General features: G+C 28.4%; 1 protein-coding gene across 3 annotated transcripts in view; it reads right to left on the reverse strand.

The window, feature by feature from the left end:
* Positions 1-1,820: 1,820 nt before the first annotated feature.
* The window catches only part of ATP8A (ATPase phospholipid transporting 8A1), a 78,352-nt gene continuing 61,906 nt past the window's right edge, over positions 1,821-18,266 (reverse strand). The window contains exons 15-16 of one of the 3 annotated variants that reach the window (XM_017618972.1): positions 6,956-7,038; positions 1,821-2,299 (exon numbers count right to left, since the gene is read on the reverse strand). In XM_017618972.1, the coding sequence (XP_017474461.1) occupies positions 2,202-2,299; positions 6,956-7,038 (181 nt within the window). In that variant the 3' untranslated portion in view covers positions 1,821-2,201. The remainder of the gene's footprint in view (positions 2,300-6,955; positions 7,039-18,266) is intronic. The other 2 variants (XM_017618973.1, XM_017618975.1) reach the window with 2 other exon arrangements.

Genomic DNA, 18,266 nt, shown 5'->3' on the forward strand with positions numbered 1-18,266 from the left:
ACTTGAACCTCAGTGCAAGAATGCTTTAGCGTTTGTTTTTTCTGGCGAAAGAAGGAAGCGACACTAAAAAAACTACTTTTGAAATTTGCTCATATACAAAAAATAAATGCGAACATTTATTATATGGAAGAAAATGAGCAACACTGGCAACAAAAAAAATGCTACTACAAATTTGCACTAAAATTAAATGGGCTACAATACTGTATACCCGACAATTTTCTAAACATTTCTGAACAAAAAGTGTGAAATTTGGATGAAAATTTGATGAATTCTTTTAATTGTGTACAAAATTTTAAAGTTGGATCTATATGATTTTAGTTATATGTATAAGGAACTATATTTGTATAGAAAAATAATTAAGCTCAGAACTTATCAATAGGTGTATTCACAATCCGGTGCATACTGTCTAGCATGGTGCATGGATAGCATAAACAGCATTATTGGCTAATTTCGTTGTTGTTGAACATATGAAACAACAACAATCATGCTATTTATGTTATCTATGTACCCCTAGTATGTGAGTGTAACTCACTATGCAAACATATAGTGAAACTTTCGATTTCCACATTTACGAGCACTTAAGTTTTTTTTTTTTACATTGTTACTTGAATAAATTTGTGAAACATGTTTTAATATGTGATTTATTTTGATTTTTACTTTACAAATTTATTTACTATACACAAAATATGAAAAAAAAACAATTAGCTAGTTAAATGTTAGGGTTAATTATAAAAGTCAAATATCGTAGATATATTGGTTTATCGTACGCACAACAATAATAATAATAATGCCACTTTAGATGTTGCTTTCAAAATAGTTGGCTGCTTCGCTTGACAGTATTCTTTTTCTTTATATATATATATATATAGGATGTATAGTACAGAAATAATATGATTTCTTCCACTTTGGCTTAGTCTAATACATACATATAAATAGAATTTACAGTTTTTATTTTTTGCTTTTTACATTTGAACTTAAAATGCCATAAATAAGTGTGTATGTGTGTGTGTTCTTTTATAACGTTTTGTTAATATCTCAAATTGTTAAGCTTGTTGTTTTTCATCAAATGTTAATTTTTTCTTAAATACTTAGTTTAAGTTTTGTTTTAAAAGTGGTTCTTTCTCTTCTTCCTTAGCAGGTAGTTGACGTTCGTTTAGTTTTGGTTATTTCAGTAAGTTTCATGCATTTTTTGAGTGTTTTCTTTTAAATATTTTGGCCTTTTGTGGTTTGTGAAAACTTGATTCGAATTCCCCGCCTAAAAGCACGCACAAACAAACGCATCACGTATGTGCGATATGACTGCTTGTACCGCGTTTTTTTTAGTACTTCTATATAGCGCCATCGTACTAAGCACCTCATATCGTACGGGTTTGAAACGCACTGCGTCTTTTTGAGCATGCCTTAATTTTGTAAATTTGCCTTATAGGGTGTTTCCACGCTGCTCTAATTGTGCGAATTCAACTCTAAATTTTAATTTGAAATTAAGGCGACCGAGATTTCCATTTTGATGACAGTTTGTTTATTTGTTTGAATTGTTTTCTTTTTGTTCAGGTTTGTTTTTTCCTCTTTTTGTTCATTTATTATTCACAATAAAAAATCTTAAGGGTTGTTTTTGCGAAGTTGATGCAATTTCGTCTGAATTTCACGGAAGTTTTGATTCACATACTACAATTTCGAGCGACAGGTTTTTGTATGGTGAAATTGGCAATCGTAACCGGATTTCAGCAATGAGAGAAGTATTGAAATGTCGCAATTTCGACGTCGTGGAAGCTCCCTGTAAAATTTTTCAACTTATTTGCAGAGCAAAGTACAAATTTTTACACCAAATTATCGAATCAAGCGGTATTCTCGTATTATTCGGTGCTATTTTTTCTTTACTATTATTTAGTCAATATAGTTCACTGGTTGGCTATCTGTGTGTTATTGTTTTAATTGCTATTTTTACTATGACTTTAAATACTTATGCTTATGAATTTAGTCAGTTTCGACTTCAGCTAATAAGTAGAAAACTTCCTTTGTTAGCTCTTTCCTTATTTTCTTTCTGATCTACATACATATGTAGACTCCTAGACCATTTACTCCTTTTTCCATGCCATCGTGCTAAATTATGAAGTTTGCTTTTTTCCTTGGCTTTCTTTTTTCCCGGTGTCTTAGCTTCCTCTTTAGCCTTTGGCACACAAAACAAACAGCTCTGTGTTAGCTTAATTGCCCTCCGGTTTCGGTAAGTTCGTGTCGTACGCGCGTATAACGGCGGATTGGGGAACTGCGCCACCTTCCTCTTGGGAGAACGCGTAACCATCTAAAGGAAATTTGAGAGAACAATTAAAAATACGATTTCATTATTTTGTTTTTAATGCACTATAGTAAATCTATTCCAAAGAAGTTTTAAAATACTAAAAATTACGGACTTTTGTACAGTAAAGAGGGGTGGAACTTGAATAATGTAAAGTTTGAAAAACTTTAAAAAGCTTTATAAAGTGACATTTTTATAAAAAAAAATTGCTTTATAAGGGTCGAAAGTATTTTCGACTTTTTGTCAATATGGCCATTATTTTTTATTGTTCTACTCATTCAAAATGAAATCGAGTAAAGCTTTCACAAATTTTTTAGCAGTTTGCAACACTAACAAAAGCTATTTATATAAATAGCTATCTTTCTTTCTCGGCTTGTAATTAGAAATGAAATCGTGTGAAGCTTTCACTGAGTTTAAGCTGTTTTTATTTTCATTACAACTTAATTTTTGTAGTCTCCAATTTGTTGAAAAAAAACCAGACTTTCAAAGCTTTCATTTAACAGATGTAAGCTTTCACTGAATATAGAGGCAGCTTACACCATGTTTAAGCTTTCACACATTTAATTTACATATTGTATTAACTCGTAATATTTTAAAACTCGAGGCTTGAAAATTAATCTCAAAGAAATTATGAAAGCTTAGATTAAGTTACGAGACTTTCAAAGTTTTTTAAGAGAATACCTCTTTTTTCTTATACAAAGCTTTCAATACGTGAAATTCTATTATCAGTAAAATTAAAATTGTTAAAATACTTCACTGTCGGCTTAAAACTTCTTTGGAAATGATTTACTAAAACTGGTAAGGCAATTCGGTACGGTCTAATATAATTTATAATCAAGTTTTTGTGGATTGTATTGTGCCCTTAATGGTTGACAGTGATGAATGCGGACTTTGATTCTATGTACATATTGGCTGCATTTCTTTATTCATTCTGAACGTTTGGAATAAACTTGTTTGTTTACTTATTCTTTAGAACGTTCCTGATGATATGTTAACGTATATTTCAAACGCATTCTGTTTATTCCGGCTATGAAATGGGATTATGCGGAATGTATAAAGAAACGCAGCCATTATAAAATGATAGGCAACATTTTTGTAAGACTGGTATATATGTCATATTGCAGTCATCTAGATTTGTGTAACTAAGTTTAAAAACTAAGCAGTCCATGTTTTCTTCAGGTCTTGAGTTTTAACCTAATACATAATAGCCTACGCCACTTTTCTGACCTAGAGTTTGGGAATTATTAGAAACATTTGCAGACATTTTTTTTTTCGAATATTTTCAACGATTCCTTTTTAAGTCCAGTAGGTTCATAACGCTTTGCGAAACATATGGAAAAAGGTTTTTACCAACTTTCACTCAAAATGAAAGTACCACGGCAAACATTTCCATTTTAAAAAGCGCCAGCATTTCATCAGCATTTGTACTAGAGCTCTCGATTTTGTTCGCACATTTTCAAACAGCCCGGGTATATGAGCAGCGAGTACTCGCACATTTGTTCAATGGTCATTACTCGAAAATTTTCGAGCATGAGCTCGAGCAATTCGAGTTTTTTCGAGTAATTTATTTAACATGAATTAGAAAGCAGCTGCTGACAAAAACAATTTACAAATTTTCTTTTGTTTATGAAATTGTTCAAAAATTCGAAAATTTTGAACAAACATTTTAGCAGTTGTACCCTAATTTGTACCCTGGAAAAAATAGTGAAGAAACGAATGAAAGCTTGATACCACCCAAACAGAGCTTTCATACGAAGCTTATAGCCCGAACACAATGAAAACGACGAGCTACAAACCACAGCTGTCAAATTATTTTAACACGTACTCTTATGTAGATAATTATTTTGGCGACGACCGGGCTACGCGACGGCTGTGGTTGTGGCCAGATTAGATCTATTTCTATTTTTCTGGCGACAGATAAGGTTCTTCCTCTTCTTTTATGTCAAACTCATACAAATTCATGATGTCGCTGCCGCGTTCAAAGAAATCATGTCGCCATCGACAAAGCGCTTAGATAATAAAGATGACAAATTGGAAGCTGTGGTCGGTAGCTCGTCGTTTTCAATGTGTTCAGAACTTTAGCGTTTGATAAAGTTTCAAGAGCCTAATTTGGAAATAGTTTATTTGCAGAGGGCCTGGATTCACAAAGGTTGGAGCCATGGGAAACGAATGCAGTTGGCGACCTAACATCCCTTTAAATTCCACTAATGTAATGAAGATAATTACGAAAAGATCAGACGTTTTAGCCTATATACAATAAATGCCAGGTATTGCTACTAATAATTTAACAAATAGTTTCTATTAATATTATGGCGAATACTACTAAATACTAATTTAATGAATCCTGACCTAACTCCTGATAACAAAAGGCTGATTACAATTTTCATTACTGTTGAAATGCTTTTCTAGTTATTCACATTTCCTAAAAACAAAACAAATCTTAAAGTGAGTAAATATTGTTCGTTCCTCAATGAACTTCATTGAATATGATTTTCCATTAGCAATAATGCGGACAGGCAGGGAATACCCTAATTAGAGTAGCGGTTGCCAAAGTTCATGAGGCAGGTGTTCGTTCATAGATACTGAAATTGATAAATGCATATTTTATAAAAAAAAGAAACAGTCAATGTTGGATATGTTTTTAATTAAACGTATCGTACTTTTTGGGCAACGAAAAATAGCCTGTTACGATGGTTAGGCTTTATTATATACACATACTAAATGGAAAGTAATTTCTGTTTAATCATTCTGGGAAATAGCAAATCCATTACGGCGTCAAGTTCTAAAAAAGTTGAAATTTCGAATACACTTTCATGCGAGAACGATCGTCGATTTTCTTCTGAGGACTATCAAATTTTTTCCCGATATACGCTCGGAAACTCGCTGGATATGTTCATATATTTGGGGTTCAAAAATAGTATTTGAAGAGCTATTATAATTGAAGTTTCGAATAGAATTTTATTAGAGCAGCGATAAAAGCTGTTATTTTCGAAGATTTTTTTTTTTCTCTATCAGGACCAACGGAACGGTGTTTTCCAAAGAGTTGTTCAACTTATAAGTAAATTAAAAAAAAAATTGAATTTTCCTTTTGTTCATCGTTTGATTCAGAAATATTTGTTATAAATACTTACTTATATTTTTTCACATACATATGTATTTATAAAAAAATGTTGTTCGAAAAAAAACCTTTGGAAAGAAAGACGGTTATACAATTGTCAAATAGAGAATTGTAATATTTTTTTAAGTAATAGTAAAAAAAAGTTCGAAAAATAATATTTTTACCATCATTTCATCTTTATATTTAAAACATTATCTTAAAGAAAGTAAGTAAAATTCAGGATTTTAATATTTTTTTAGGGTAAAAATAAAAGCGAAAATTTTCAGATATTTTTTACAAACAAAAAAAACGAACGGTACATTTTCGAAAAATCCAGAAGTTCTAAAAGATGCCAAACGGATCCCGAATAAATCGAAAGTTTTGTAAAAATCTCGAAAGCTGCCAAGAATATCTTACAAATTCCTGAAAAAAATCTACAACATCTCGAAAAGTATCCAAAGACTTGGCCAAAAAAATTAACTGAAAAATCGTGTTATTTAATACGGACATCATATTCGAACAACGTACCCGATGTCATATCGCTCGGTTTCTTGAAGAATGTCATACTAAAAAAATACTAAATAGTCCGCAAAAATTTAAAAAAGTATTAAAAAATCCCGAAATTATTTTGAAAGCTTCCTAACAAAATTTCGTACATTTCTGAAGAAAATTCCAACTAAAACTCGAAAAATATTCAAAAGAAGAATTTGAATAAAAACACAAATCTTTAAATTAAAATTATATTTCTTTTGTAAAGTTTGCGAAATTTATTGAAAGGGACTCAGTTCCCACTTTTAAATTTTCCACGTCGAACTATCCGAATGCCTTAATAAGCGCAATTAATTCAGTTTTTTTGATATCTTAAGCAATTCTATATCACTCGTTTTCTGAAGGAACGTCATAATCATAATACAAAAAAAAAACGTTCCGAAAAATTCCGAATGGAGAACAGAAAATAACGATTTATCGTGCTATAAGTGTTGATATTACATTTTTTTTAAGTCTGGATTTAACCGCATCAGCGCGATGGGAGATCATTCAAACGGTGCGTTCGAAAAAGCAGTACAATTTTTTAATGCATTAATGCGTTAAAAATTTGAAAATTTCTTCCATTTACAGTATCTGCTGAATAATTTAACTATATGATTTAGACATTTGAGATTCTAGTATTTTTTCGAATTTTCAAACTTGGTGAAATTTCAAAATTTCTTGTTTACTGGTTATACACGAACGCACTGCCATCATTTATGGAATCATTGACTAGCTGGTGCTTTAATTGAGTGCACGTTTATTACTTTTTGTTGTTGTCTTTTTACTATTAAATATTTTATTGTTTGGTATTTGGCGTTCGTTGAGTTATTGCAAATTGTTTTTTGTTTTTTTTTTTATTTTGTACGCTAGCTATCTTTATTATAGTTGGGTACGTGTATTTGTTGACCTATGGTCCGGTCACTACTACTTGTTTATATCTTCTGCAGACACACTGTGTATACAATGTGATACCACAAAATATTTTGATTGTTAATTTTTTGCTTTCAAATTGAGTTTAGTGAATTTGTACTCACGCGACAATTCTAGTTCCGTTTCGACTCTGGTATTGGCACGACGGGTAAAGACGCTGCGCAGCAGTCTCGCAGTTTCACTTAGTCTGATTGTGGTATTTCGTGCATTTTATTTTAATTTTTTTTTTATTGAAAGAAAATGATCGATGATATTTTAAGCGGGTAGTTGATTGGTGTTGAACAAAGGATAGAAAATTAGAGAGGGAAAGAATTTTATGAAGTTAACAAATGCTATTAGACAGGGAAAGTTCATAGATTTTGTTTTATACATAGAATTTTATTGATTTGGTTTTCAAATAAAAATATGTACCAAAATTTAATTTTGAATTGTCAGCCAAAGGTATCGATTAAGCAAAGGTATGGTATTACTTATGGTCTCCGGAGATGAATGGGCTAATACATAAACGATTTTTTTTTTTTAATTTTTCAAAGTCTATGTAGCCAAATACATATGTTTGTGTGTATGTATGTAAGTACTTGTATATCTTCAATTTTAAAAGTGACTTAAGAACAACGTTCAAAATGGCATTTTACTAAAAACTAATAATGAAAAAAAAACTAATTAACTTTTTGCAACAAGAAAAATCATACTTTTTCATTTAATTTTATAAAAAAAAATATTTTTTTTTTCGCCTGAAAAAATGGTTTTTTTATATTAGAAAATATTAAAAAATTAAAAAATAAACTTCAAAGAATGGAAAAGCATTATTTATTTTTTTTTTATTAAAAATATACCATAAACAACTTTTTAATAAAATTTTGTATGACTTTTTTGTTTTTTTTTTTTTATGAAAATACTTACAGAACGCGCTTTTAACGGGACACGTGTTAACGAAAACACAAAAAAAAAATTACAAAATCAGAAATAAAAATTGAAAAATCAAACAAAAACTTGTTTTATATTGAAAACTAAATTTTATAATTTGTTTTTATTCATTGAATTTTTTTTCTTTTGTAAAATTGTTTTGAAGAAAGTGAATTTTCCTAGTCATTTAACAAAGTTACTTCGAGCAAAACCATTCGAATCCATAAAAATATTAAAAAACAAACATTTTAATAAAAAAAAAAACAAATACTTAAGAAACAAAAGATTAAAAATCTAAAAATCTTAATATTTTTCTTCTGTATGTAATTTTAATTAAAAACAGTAAACAAAAATTTTGGCAAAAAAAATCAAGACTCGAAAATAAAATTATTTATTATTCTATTAAAAATTTCGTTAAATTCTGTAATAAAAGTTAAAATTCAAGAATCGTGAACAAATTTATTCTATTAAAAAATTTAGTAAAAAATTTCGAGTACATACATGCTCTCATAAATATGTACTATTAAAATTTTATAGCAATTTTTCATCAAGTTTTATAAAAGAAATGGATTTTTTACAATTTTTTTATTCTGAAAAAAAAAAATTTAAGAAACTGCTACATCCATCATTTAGTCACTTAGCGAAGTTACTTCTCTTAAGACAATCCGAGCTCATACTCGTACAAGCATTTTTATAAGAAATAACTCTAATTTTAAATAAAAATAAAAAAATTATAATAAATATTGTTTTTAATTACGTTAAAAAACTTTTTGTATACTCCTTTTTTAATTAAAAATTTTGTTTCCGACAGGGCTTGTAAATTATGTATTTTGGAACGAGTTTCCGTTATCCCTTGTCAAATTTGGTTTGAAGACAATTTGACAAGAGATAACGGAAACTCTTTCCAAAATACATCGTTATTTAGAAAGACTGGAAAAATGGAGGTACATTTTAATAAGCTTTTTATTAAGACAAATTAATAACAATTTTTTTATATAAAATTTTATTAAAAAACTTTATTTTTTTCAACTTATAAATTTGTGTAAGTTACTTTGCATACATTAATTTGTGCTTATAGATATATATATATATATTTGTTAAAATAACTTTCTAATTTAATTAAAATGAAAATTTGTTGAAAAATTTAAAAATTCTCACTTAAAAAATCAGCAGACTTTAAAACATTTTACTAAACACCGTAAAAAAATTTAAATAAATTTTTTTTTTAAAAATCAACGATATTTGCTTTGCGTTGTTGACTTTACATTTACTACTTTTTAAATAAAAATTAATTTGGCTACATTGGAAACCTCTTTTTTTTGTTCAATTAAATCTCCAATAAGTCTACGCAAATCAGCTAAATGACTTTTTTTAATAGATATATAGTAATACATTAATTATGAGTTAGTTGAAACAAAAATTAATAGAACCACGCCAATTAAATGTAAAAAAAATGAAAATATTTCTTTAAGGTCTACACATGCAAATGTTTTGCTTAATAAATGTACAAACATTATTTAATGCGGAGCATGCAATTTTATTGTGAGATACTTTCTAGAAAAAATATTTAACTGAAATACAAAAACTTTAATTTTTTATTTCAGTGGCTTGCGGAGGTGTTACTAAACAAGTGTGAAAATTTTTCAACAATCTTTAGTGGTACCGTGAGGTCTATGGAAATCAAATAATAATCTTGATAAAACGAGACTCGTAAAATATTATTGACGAAAAAAGTTGTAGAAAACAAGTAATTTTTGAGCAAACACAACCGACTTCAATGCTCGTATAAAAATTTAGGATTACCGATAAATTCGTCGTTATACACTGATCGGAAGTAAACTAAATCGAACGTGGTCCAATGTTATTCGGTAACATAAACGGAATCAAAACGACCCTTCTATAAAGGAAATGGTGCAATGAAATTTTCTACAAAATATTCCTCGGAAAATTTTACAATGTGTGCCCGAACTGAGTATTTCACTCAGACATTAATTTTAACTGTTTTCACTTTTCCGAAATCAAACTACAAACTTTTTTTGTCCATGGAGATATTGCTGCTTGTTCATAAGGCTTTCATGCTGAATTGGAATTATCGCGGCACCTGATCTCTTACATGTTTTTATATTAGAGTAGCGGAATATACCGACATTTTCTTTGACAATACTTTAAAAGTTAATGCTACAATCAGAGACCAAGACTAAGTTATAGTGTAAAAAAGTACAAGAACACTTCTGTCTACGGGAAACAAAGATTTTGAACACGATACATACATATATAATTTTGGCAAAGGGATCTAAGATTATATATAATGTAGGTTTTAGAATAGCGATATCTGTCTAGATTTCAATATAAAGACCACCAATCGTAAAGTATTAGCTATAAAATTAATACAAGCTCAAAACATACAGATATTACATAAACCCATAAACCATACTTATATCGAAATTCTTTAAGCCTAAAGCACGTTTAAAGGAAAGTCTCAGGCGCAAACCTAAGCATAATAAATGTGTAAATAAAGCTGACTTCAACACCCGCATGAAGGTCTAGGTCTAGTCGCATAATCTCGGAAAAGCTATGAGTTATCAGGAGAAAAGTGCCAGTACACCTTCAAAAAGGTATATGCATGTCGGTGTACTCTTGCGTAAGTACAAACCGTTAATTATAACATTCATGACACCCTGAAAAATGTACCTCCAATAAAATACTTTTTAAACGCATCTAGCGCTACTTCTGGCGTCAAAAATCGCGGATAACGCAATTTATTTTTGGTGTTCGGGAACAAAAAGAAGTCAGTTGTGGCCAAATCAGGACTGTTTGGGGGGATGGCTTCGATGTTATCACCGGTAAAATAGGCATTTGTTTGAGCCCAGTGAGAGTGTTCACATTTTCATCGGGACAAATGATTTGTGGTTGTTGTAACAGCATCAATAATCGCCGAAGTTTCTGGAGAATCTTCTGTTATCAATAGTGATAGTCCCTGGCTATATATATATATATATATTAGGTAGACCCGAATGTCGTGAGAACGAAAAATAGTTCGTCATCTCGTGGGTTTTCCTTATTTTTTCGAAGTCTTCTGGCAACAAAAGATTTTGCACCACTCAGAATTGACTATTCTACGTGTCCAGCTTTTCTGAAAAAATAGACGATCATTTGACCACCACGATTGAATTCAATCAATCAGCAACGAATTGGACCCTTGTACGATGCTTCATTTTTGCAAAGTGGATGCAAGTTTATCGATGCACTCTTATCTCGATAATCCACGTCGAATGTCGTAAAAGATCAACATAATTAAATTTTTTCGCTGAGGCACTACTTTCAAGCCAATATAAACAATACTCTGCACGACAAGAATTGTCGAATTAGAAAATCTCTCTCTGACTATATAAAAACTGTTTCGATGGTAAGATTAGATTATGTACATCAGAACGACGAATTGATTTCACTTCACTTCTTCGAACAAGAATATAAAGAGTCTCTACTACGGTATTACAATGAAACCATGGTGGCCCAAGTGTGCCTCATTCCAACGATGGATGAGCGCAGCGACGATAGACAAACCGAATTTAGTTTGAAAAAAGATAGTAGACAAACTAGTTGAGCAGCGGAGCAAACTAGTTCTAATCTAATTTGCAATTTTATAGTAGATTTTCCTGAAGGTAAATTTTCTGTAGCATGTGGGCATTTCCATGGCAGTGGAATAGATTTTGCAGCAAAATAAGTAAGTGACTGAAAAATAATTTAGTCGGTATGTTCCATGCAAAGGGTACAGTGTATATTAAAAAAACTACGCTCGTACGAAACCTTGGTGTATAAAATATCGAGCAAAATAAGTGACTTTCGGGCGCATATAAAAATATACGAAAAATTTAGGAATCATGAGAGGTGTTTTTTTTTTTTTAATTTTCTGTACTAACCGGAGAATTTTTCGTTAACCTCCGGTCATATTTAAATAAAAACAATCTTTTGTTGATTTTATAATGAATTGAATTCAATATCTTATGTGATATACCGTGAGCGACCGATTTTTCCCTTATACTATTCTTAAGTAATGAAATATGAACATATGTGTATCAGACAGTTCCACAAAAATAAGTTAGATTTATTCCACGCGGTTTTGAGAGTTTTTCAGTAATGTAATTTTTTCGGCGCCCTGTAAAAACAGCTAAATCGGTGCTTTTCTATAGCTTCTATATTGGCTGCACGATTTCTTTAAATAATATACCATCGTAAAGGTATTAAAAAACACAGCTCTACTAGAAATGATTATTCCATCATGTAAAATTTTTTACAGCACCCTGTAAAAAAACTAAATCTATATTTTTCTATAGCTTAAAAAAGCTTACATGAATCTCCCAAAAAAGGTTATCCTATCCTTATAATTTTTTTTCTCTGGAAACGACACCCTGTAGTCAAAAGTAAGAAGCTTAAAAGTACGCTCCCATGACGAGGAGCGCCTTGGCTCTGTTTTTACCAAGGTTAATAACCAAGAACGATACCGCCAACTTGAAAACATTTTTAGTGGTGGTTGACATTTTAATGGAAATGGCCATATGATTTAGGTTTTGTTTTTGCTTCACAACTACTACTTTCACAATTTGCTACTATCACTACGAGTAATACCATCGAAGAATGTAACGTAACTAATGCCAAGATACCAGATACAATATAGTATATGTTTTCAAATCCTTAAGGACTGAAAATTACAAAATAATTGCAACAAATTATTAAACCACTAACGGCATTGAGCAATTTATAAAACAAATCTCACGAGTACTACACTAATGGACTTTTAAATTACTTTGTTTACTACTTTAGATACTGTCCTTTGCACGTGTCAAAAGGTATTTCTGTTTGAATGAAGTCGTGTGTGAGTGCGTGTGAATCTAATAAATTTTATAGAGTGTAAAATATGAGTAGAAAAGCATTTTTATGTTTCACAATACACCTGGTACCTGTATGTATGTGTAGAGTAATCATAGCTATTAAATGTACCCCTGAGCTTTCTCTGCATTTTCTTGTATGCGTGTATGTGAGTACACTTACGTACACACCGTGTCATAATTATAAGCGCACCAGATGTGGACAAGTTTTAAAAATTAATTTTTAACAATTCGTTCAATTTTTTTGTTATTTAATTTTAATTATTTTTTTATAAAAGTAAAATTTTATTCTTTAACAAAAACCGCATAAATTCTATTTTCAAACTTCTTGCAATATTCAAAAAAAAACCAACAAACTTTCATAAAAATTGCCAGCCCTTTAATTCGATTTTTTCACAAAGATTTTGAGTATACAGTTTTTTAGACCATTCAATTTTAGTGTAATAAACTAAGAGTTTGAAGTAGCTAGGGCTTACGGTTCATGTTTGGTATTTTTTTTTTGTTGAAGGTATTGCTCATTTTCTTCCATATAAAAAAAACTACCTAAAAAAAAATTGCCAAAAATCAACGGTAGGTCCTAGCTACTTCAAACTTGCAATAAGAGTGCACTAGAATTTAGTGGGCTACTAGACACTCAAAATCTTTCTAAGCAATATAATAACACCTTGCCGCAAAACCTAAAAAATTGTGAAGTACACGAAAAAATCTATATGTTCACGAAACAATAAAGTAAAATATATTAAAACTAAGTTTTAGTCGGGATTTTGTTTAAAAGGACTTTCAATTTCAAAGATATGATTAGTTCAATATTAAAAAAATGCAGTGCAATATAGAATAACAATATGGGTACCAAATGAAAGAGAAAGTTTTGTAAAGTTTAGGAAATTTATATTTTTTGAGGTCATAAATACGAATATAGATATTTATATTGAAAAATCTCTTTAAATATTTTTTTTTTATTTCTTAAGCGAATAAAGTCAAACAGACGAAATTCGCGGATTTGGACATGTATTTTTTTTTCAAAATAAATATTGCAAATTTTCAAGGATGTCCGGGGATAAAATTGTTATAATTTTTTAATACTTATTCGTTCTTTTGCACCAAAAAATAGTTTTCTCAATTTTTTCAATTTTGCAATTTTCTTTTATTTTATACTATTATTNAATTGTTATAATTTTTTAATACTTATTCGTTCTTTTGCACCAAAAAATAGGTTTCTCAATTTTTTCAATTTTGCAATTTTCTTTTATTTTATACTATTATTATTATTCTAAGTGTATTGCACTATTTTTTTTAAATAAAATTTATTGAATTAATCTCACATGTATTTGAAATTTCAAAATCCTTTATTTAGCCTTTAGTTTCGCGAGTATATTAAATTTTTGGTATGCAATCAAAACGCTCGAAATTTTAGAAAAGTTTGTTGGAGTTTTTTATTAATATTGCAAAAAATTTTAAACATGAATTTTCACTGTTTTTGTTAAAGAATAAACTACGTTTTTATAAATAGAAAATAACTATTTAAATAGAAAAATAACTATTAAAAATTGACCATAAGTGGCGCGCTTTTAATTATGACACGCAGTGTACCTGTATTGATTAATGTTAAGAATGATTGGCTACATATGCGATAGATTGCTGCGATTGCAATGCGCTTGAGTGTTGTTTTGCTGTAGAAAAGAATGCAGATTTCAATCTCAACGTAAAGTAAAGGGGCAAGGGCTTGAGTGTCCTGCAACAATATGGTCATTAAAATGCACACACGCACAGAAAACAAATGCGAAAATGCTGTTAACCGCCAATTTAATGGAGAGCATTTGCATATACTAGAATGAATTTGAATGCATGAAGATGTGTGTTCCATGTATATATGTAGAAAATGTATGTGTTTTAGGAAAATTATATTTGTGCGTTTTGTTTGCACTTTCACGTGGTAATTACATATGCCTGCGACATTTTAATACATTCATACATTTATTCACTTGAATTCTGTGCAAATGCAATGGCACCGACATCAAATAATTTTTTGTTTTTTTCACCACTCCTTTTTACGGTCAATACGTTCATGGTCAAGCACAGTCAGTCGGTCGCCGGTTCGGTAATTCATGTCAGCTTGCAACCGCAATTTACGCTGTGATATTGTCTAATTTGTCGCCAACTTTTTTCAACAATTTTCGAGCAACTTTTGCATTCTATATGCAGCTAATTTGAAAATTGCACAATTTATGTATTTTTCCACCGGTTGGCTAGTTATTCAACGCATATATTTTTCATGTGTTTGTTGGACGCTTGTGAGTTGGCATTTTCTCAACAATTTTGTTCCGCAAAATTTTCTTACAAGTACATAATGCGAATTTTAGTGCATTTCAATTTCGTTGAGATGAGCGCCAGTGAAGTGACGTGAAGTTTAAGTGAAGTGCATTGAAGTGTTTTTGTTTTGTCTGTTTATTTATTTTGCTACTTGTTTGTTTTTGTTAGTTTATTTACTTACACCGAACTATCGATCCCAGTGCATACATTGTGCTGCAATGATGCCCAAAATATTTGCAAAATTTTTAAGAGAAATATTTTAACTTTTTTAATTTTATATGAGCGATAATGTAAAGCATATTTTAATATTTTTTACCATTTTTTGTTATGGTTATTGTGGGTTTTTTGTTTGTTATTGGAGTGTTATTTTTGGATTTTTCTTGGTGAAAATTATTTTAAGGAAATCTTGTGCAACCAACATACAATTGCTACATCCAATATTTGTGCAATAATATTAAAACACTTAATACATATTGAGCCACAAATTTTTAACTTCAACATAAAAACGCATATGAGCATACAGCATCAGGCTGAAATAGCCAAATAAATAAATATTAATTAAAAATGCAATAATATAGTTAGCAGAATATAATCGTAAAAAAGCCCAAAATTAAAAATGTTAAGCGGCTTTATATTATTTGCTTTTTAATTTTAAATTTTTTTGGTTTTATTATTTTTTATTTTATTATTATTTATTATTTTTTAATTATTTATTATTTAATTTTTTTTTTCTTAATTATATAACATGTTATAAAAGTCCGAAAAAAATCTAACAATCTCAGGAAAAATAAAAGGAAGTATAAATCTCTGCTTATGTTTTTTTTATTTCTTTTTTTTTTGATTGTATTATTGTGTTTATTTTTTTACCACTGCTTATTTTTTTGTTTTATGTTTTTTATATTATTTTTATTTATTCTTTTTTATTTTGTTCTTAATATTGTATCTTTTTACCAAAGTCCCAAGAAAACAAACAAAAAAAAATCAAGTGGAACCCAGGGTAATCCCTGCCAAAAAAAATCATGATATTAAGAAAAATATAAAGAAAAAGATATGCTTATATTTGCTATAAATTATTATTTTTTTATTATTATACTTTTCTTTTAATATTTTTTTTATTTTTATTTTTTCCCCATTTTTTGGTTATTGTTTATTTTTTATTTTCTAGTTTTGTTATCTTTCATTTCTCTTAGTTTTGTCAATAAATTTTACAATAAAAAATTACAATATATTAAAAAAACAAGCAGTAAGTTAGGTTTATATTTGGTTTGCTCTTTGCTTTTCTTTTTTTATATTTTAGTTCTAGCTTTTATTACTTTTTAAAATTTTTATTTTTTTTTTTGATTACTTTTTATTTTTTTTTTATTCCTACACTTTCGTTTTATTTTACTTCTCTTAATTTTGTAGAAAAACCAATAAAAACGAATTGCACTAACGTATAAGTGAATGGAAAATTTATTTAGGATATTGCCATTTGAAAAAAATAGGTAATTTTTTATCATTAATAATTTTGCATTCAAATAATTTAAAAAAAATTAGAGAATTACATACCATTTTTTTTTTTAATTTTAAGCACTTAAAACAGAACTGGATGCCGGAATCTTTATTATTACCCAAAATAAAAATCTCTTTTTTACTTTTTTAAATATAGTTTAATTCAAATGTTTCGACAACCACTTCTGTTTTAGGTGTTATATTTAAAATTAAAAAAAGGCCTAGATGGATCACCCTATACATATGTACATATTCAAAGGCAAGAAAAACGATTTTTTAAATACACTTTTTTAATTTTTCTAATTTCTGGACCTTTTCCAAAATAGTACCTTGTTTATCAAAATAATTTTTTATTAAACAGTCACCTGTTGTCAGAAGTATGAATTTAAAAGAAAAACATCAAAAAATATAAAACGTAATTAAAATTTTTTAATTATTATTGTTTTTGTTACGTATGTATATTTCAATTTCAGAATTTTTTTTGTTAAATTTTTTGATTTTAGAAACATATTTAAAAAAATAAAAATATTTTTTAATTTTTTACTTATTTTTTAAAGTCAATATTTTATTTATGAATTATTGTTATTATGTCTGTTTTTAGGAAGTTAATCTTGAAAATTAACATATAAAAAATATTTCCTAATTTTCTTTTTTTAAAAAATTTTTTGTTTCTGGAATTTTATTGATCTTTTCATATTTATTTTATTTTTCGCCTTTCCAGTTTCTATTCCAATTAACTTTTTTAAATTTATTTAATTTTCGAGAGTGTAAAAGNTATTTAAAAAAATTAAAATATTTTTTAATTTTTTACTTATTTATATTTTTTTAAAGTCTATATTTTATTTTTGAATTATTGTTATTATGTCTGTTTTTAGGAACTTAATCTTGAAAATTAACATATAAAAAATATTTCCTAATTTTCTTTTTTTTTTTATTTTGTTTCTGGAATTTTATTGATCTTTTCATATTTATTTTATTTTTCGCCTTTCCAGTTTCTATTCCAATTAACTTTTTTAAATTTATTTAATTTTCGAGAGTGTAAAAGTTTTGTTACGGTAATATGTTTTTGTTTTATGTTTTTTAACTAAATTTATAGTTTTGGTTTCACGTTAAATTAAGTTAAATTTTCAAATAAAATTTAGTGGTTTAGTACTGGGTTCTACTAATCACTTTTAAAATGGATTGATGAAACCGGGCATAACTCTTTGAAAAATTTTAAATAAACTTTTCAGGACATTTCTTTTAATTTTATTAACAGTTATTTAGATGGATTTCGTTTTAGATAAATTATAATTTTTTGTTTCATATTCTATATAATTAACTGAACGTCTTCAGGTTTTGTTATTTGTAGTTTATTTAATATTATAAGTTTATCATTTATCATACCTTCCAGAGGTCTGTAAGGGAATAAATAAAATNTAGTGCTGGGTTCTACTAATCACTTTTAAAATGGATTGATGAAACCGGGCATAACTCTTTGAAAAATTTTAAATAAACTTTTCAGGACATTTCTTTTAATTTTATTAACAGTTATTTAGATGGATTTCGTTTTAGATAAATTATAATTTTTTGTTTCATATTCTATATAATTAATTGTATTAATTATTTGTAGTTTATTTAATATTATAAGTTTATCATTTATCATACCTTCCAGAGGTCTGTAAGGGAATAAATAAAATAAATAAAAATAAATTTCTGTACACATGTGAGAAATTATATTTTTTTATCAATGCTGGAAAATAACTTTCNTTTGTTTCATATTCTATATAATTAACTGAACGTCTTCAGGTTTTGTTATTTGTAGTTTATTTAATATTATAAG

Source organism: Rhagoletis zephyria, unplaced genomic scaffold (assembly GCF_001687245.7).
Source record: "Rhagoletis zephyria isolate East Lansing unplaced genomic scaffold, Rhagoletis_zephyria_1.1 Rzeph_scaffold_01756, whole genome shotgun sequence".
NCBI classification, from domain to species: domain Eukaryota; kingdom Metazoa; phylum Arthropoda; class Insecta; order Diptera; family Tephritidae; genus Rhagoletis; species Rhagoletis zephyria.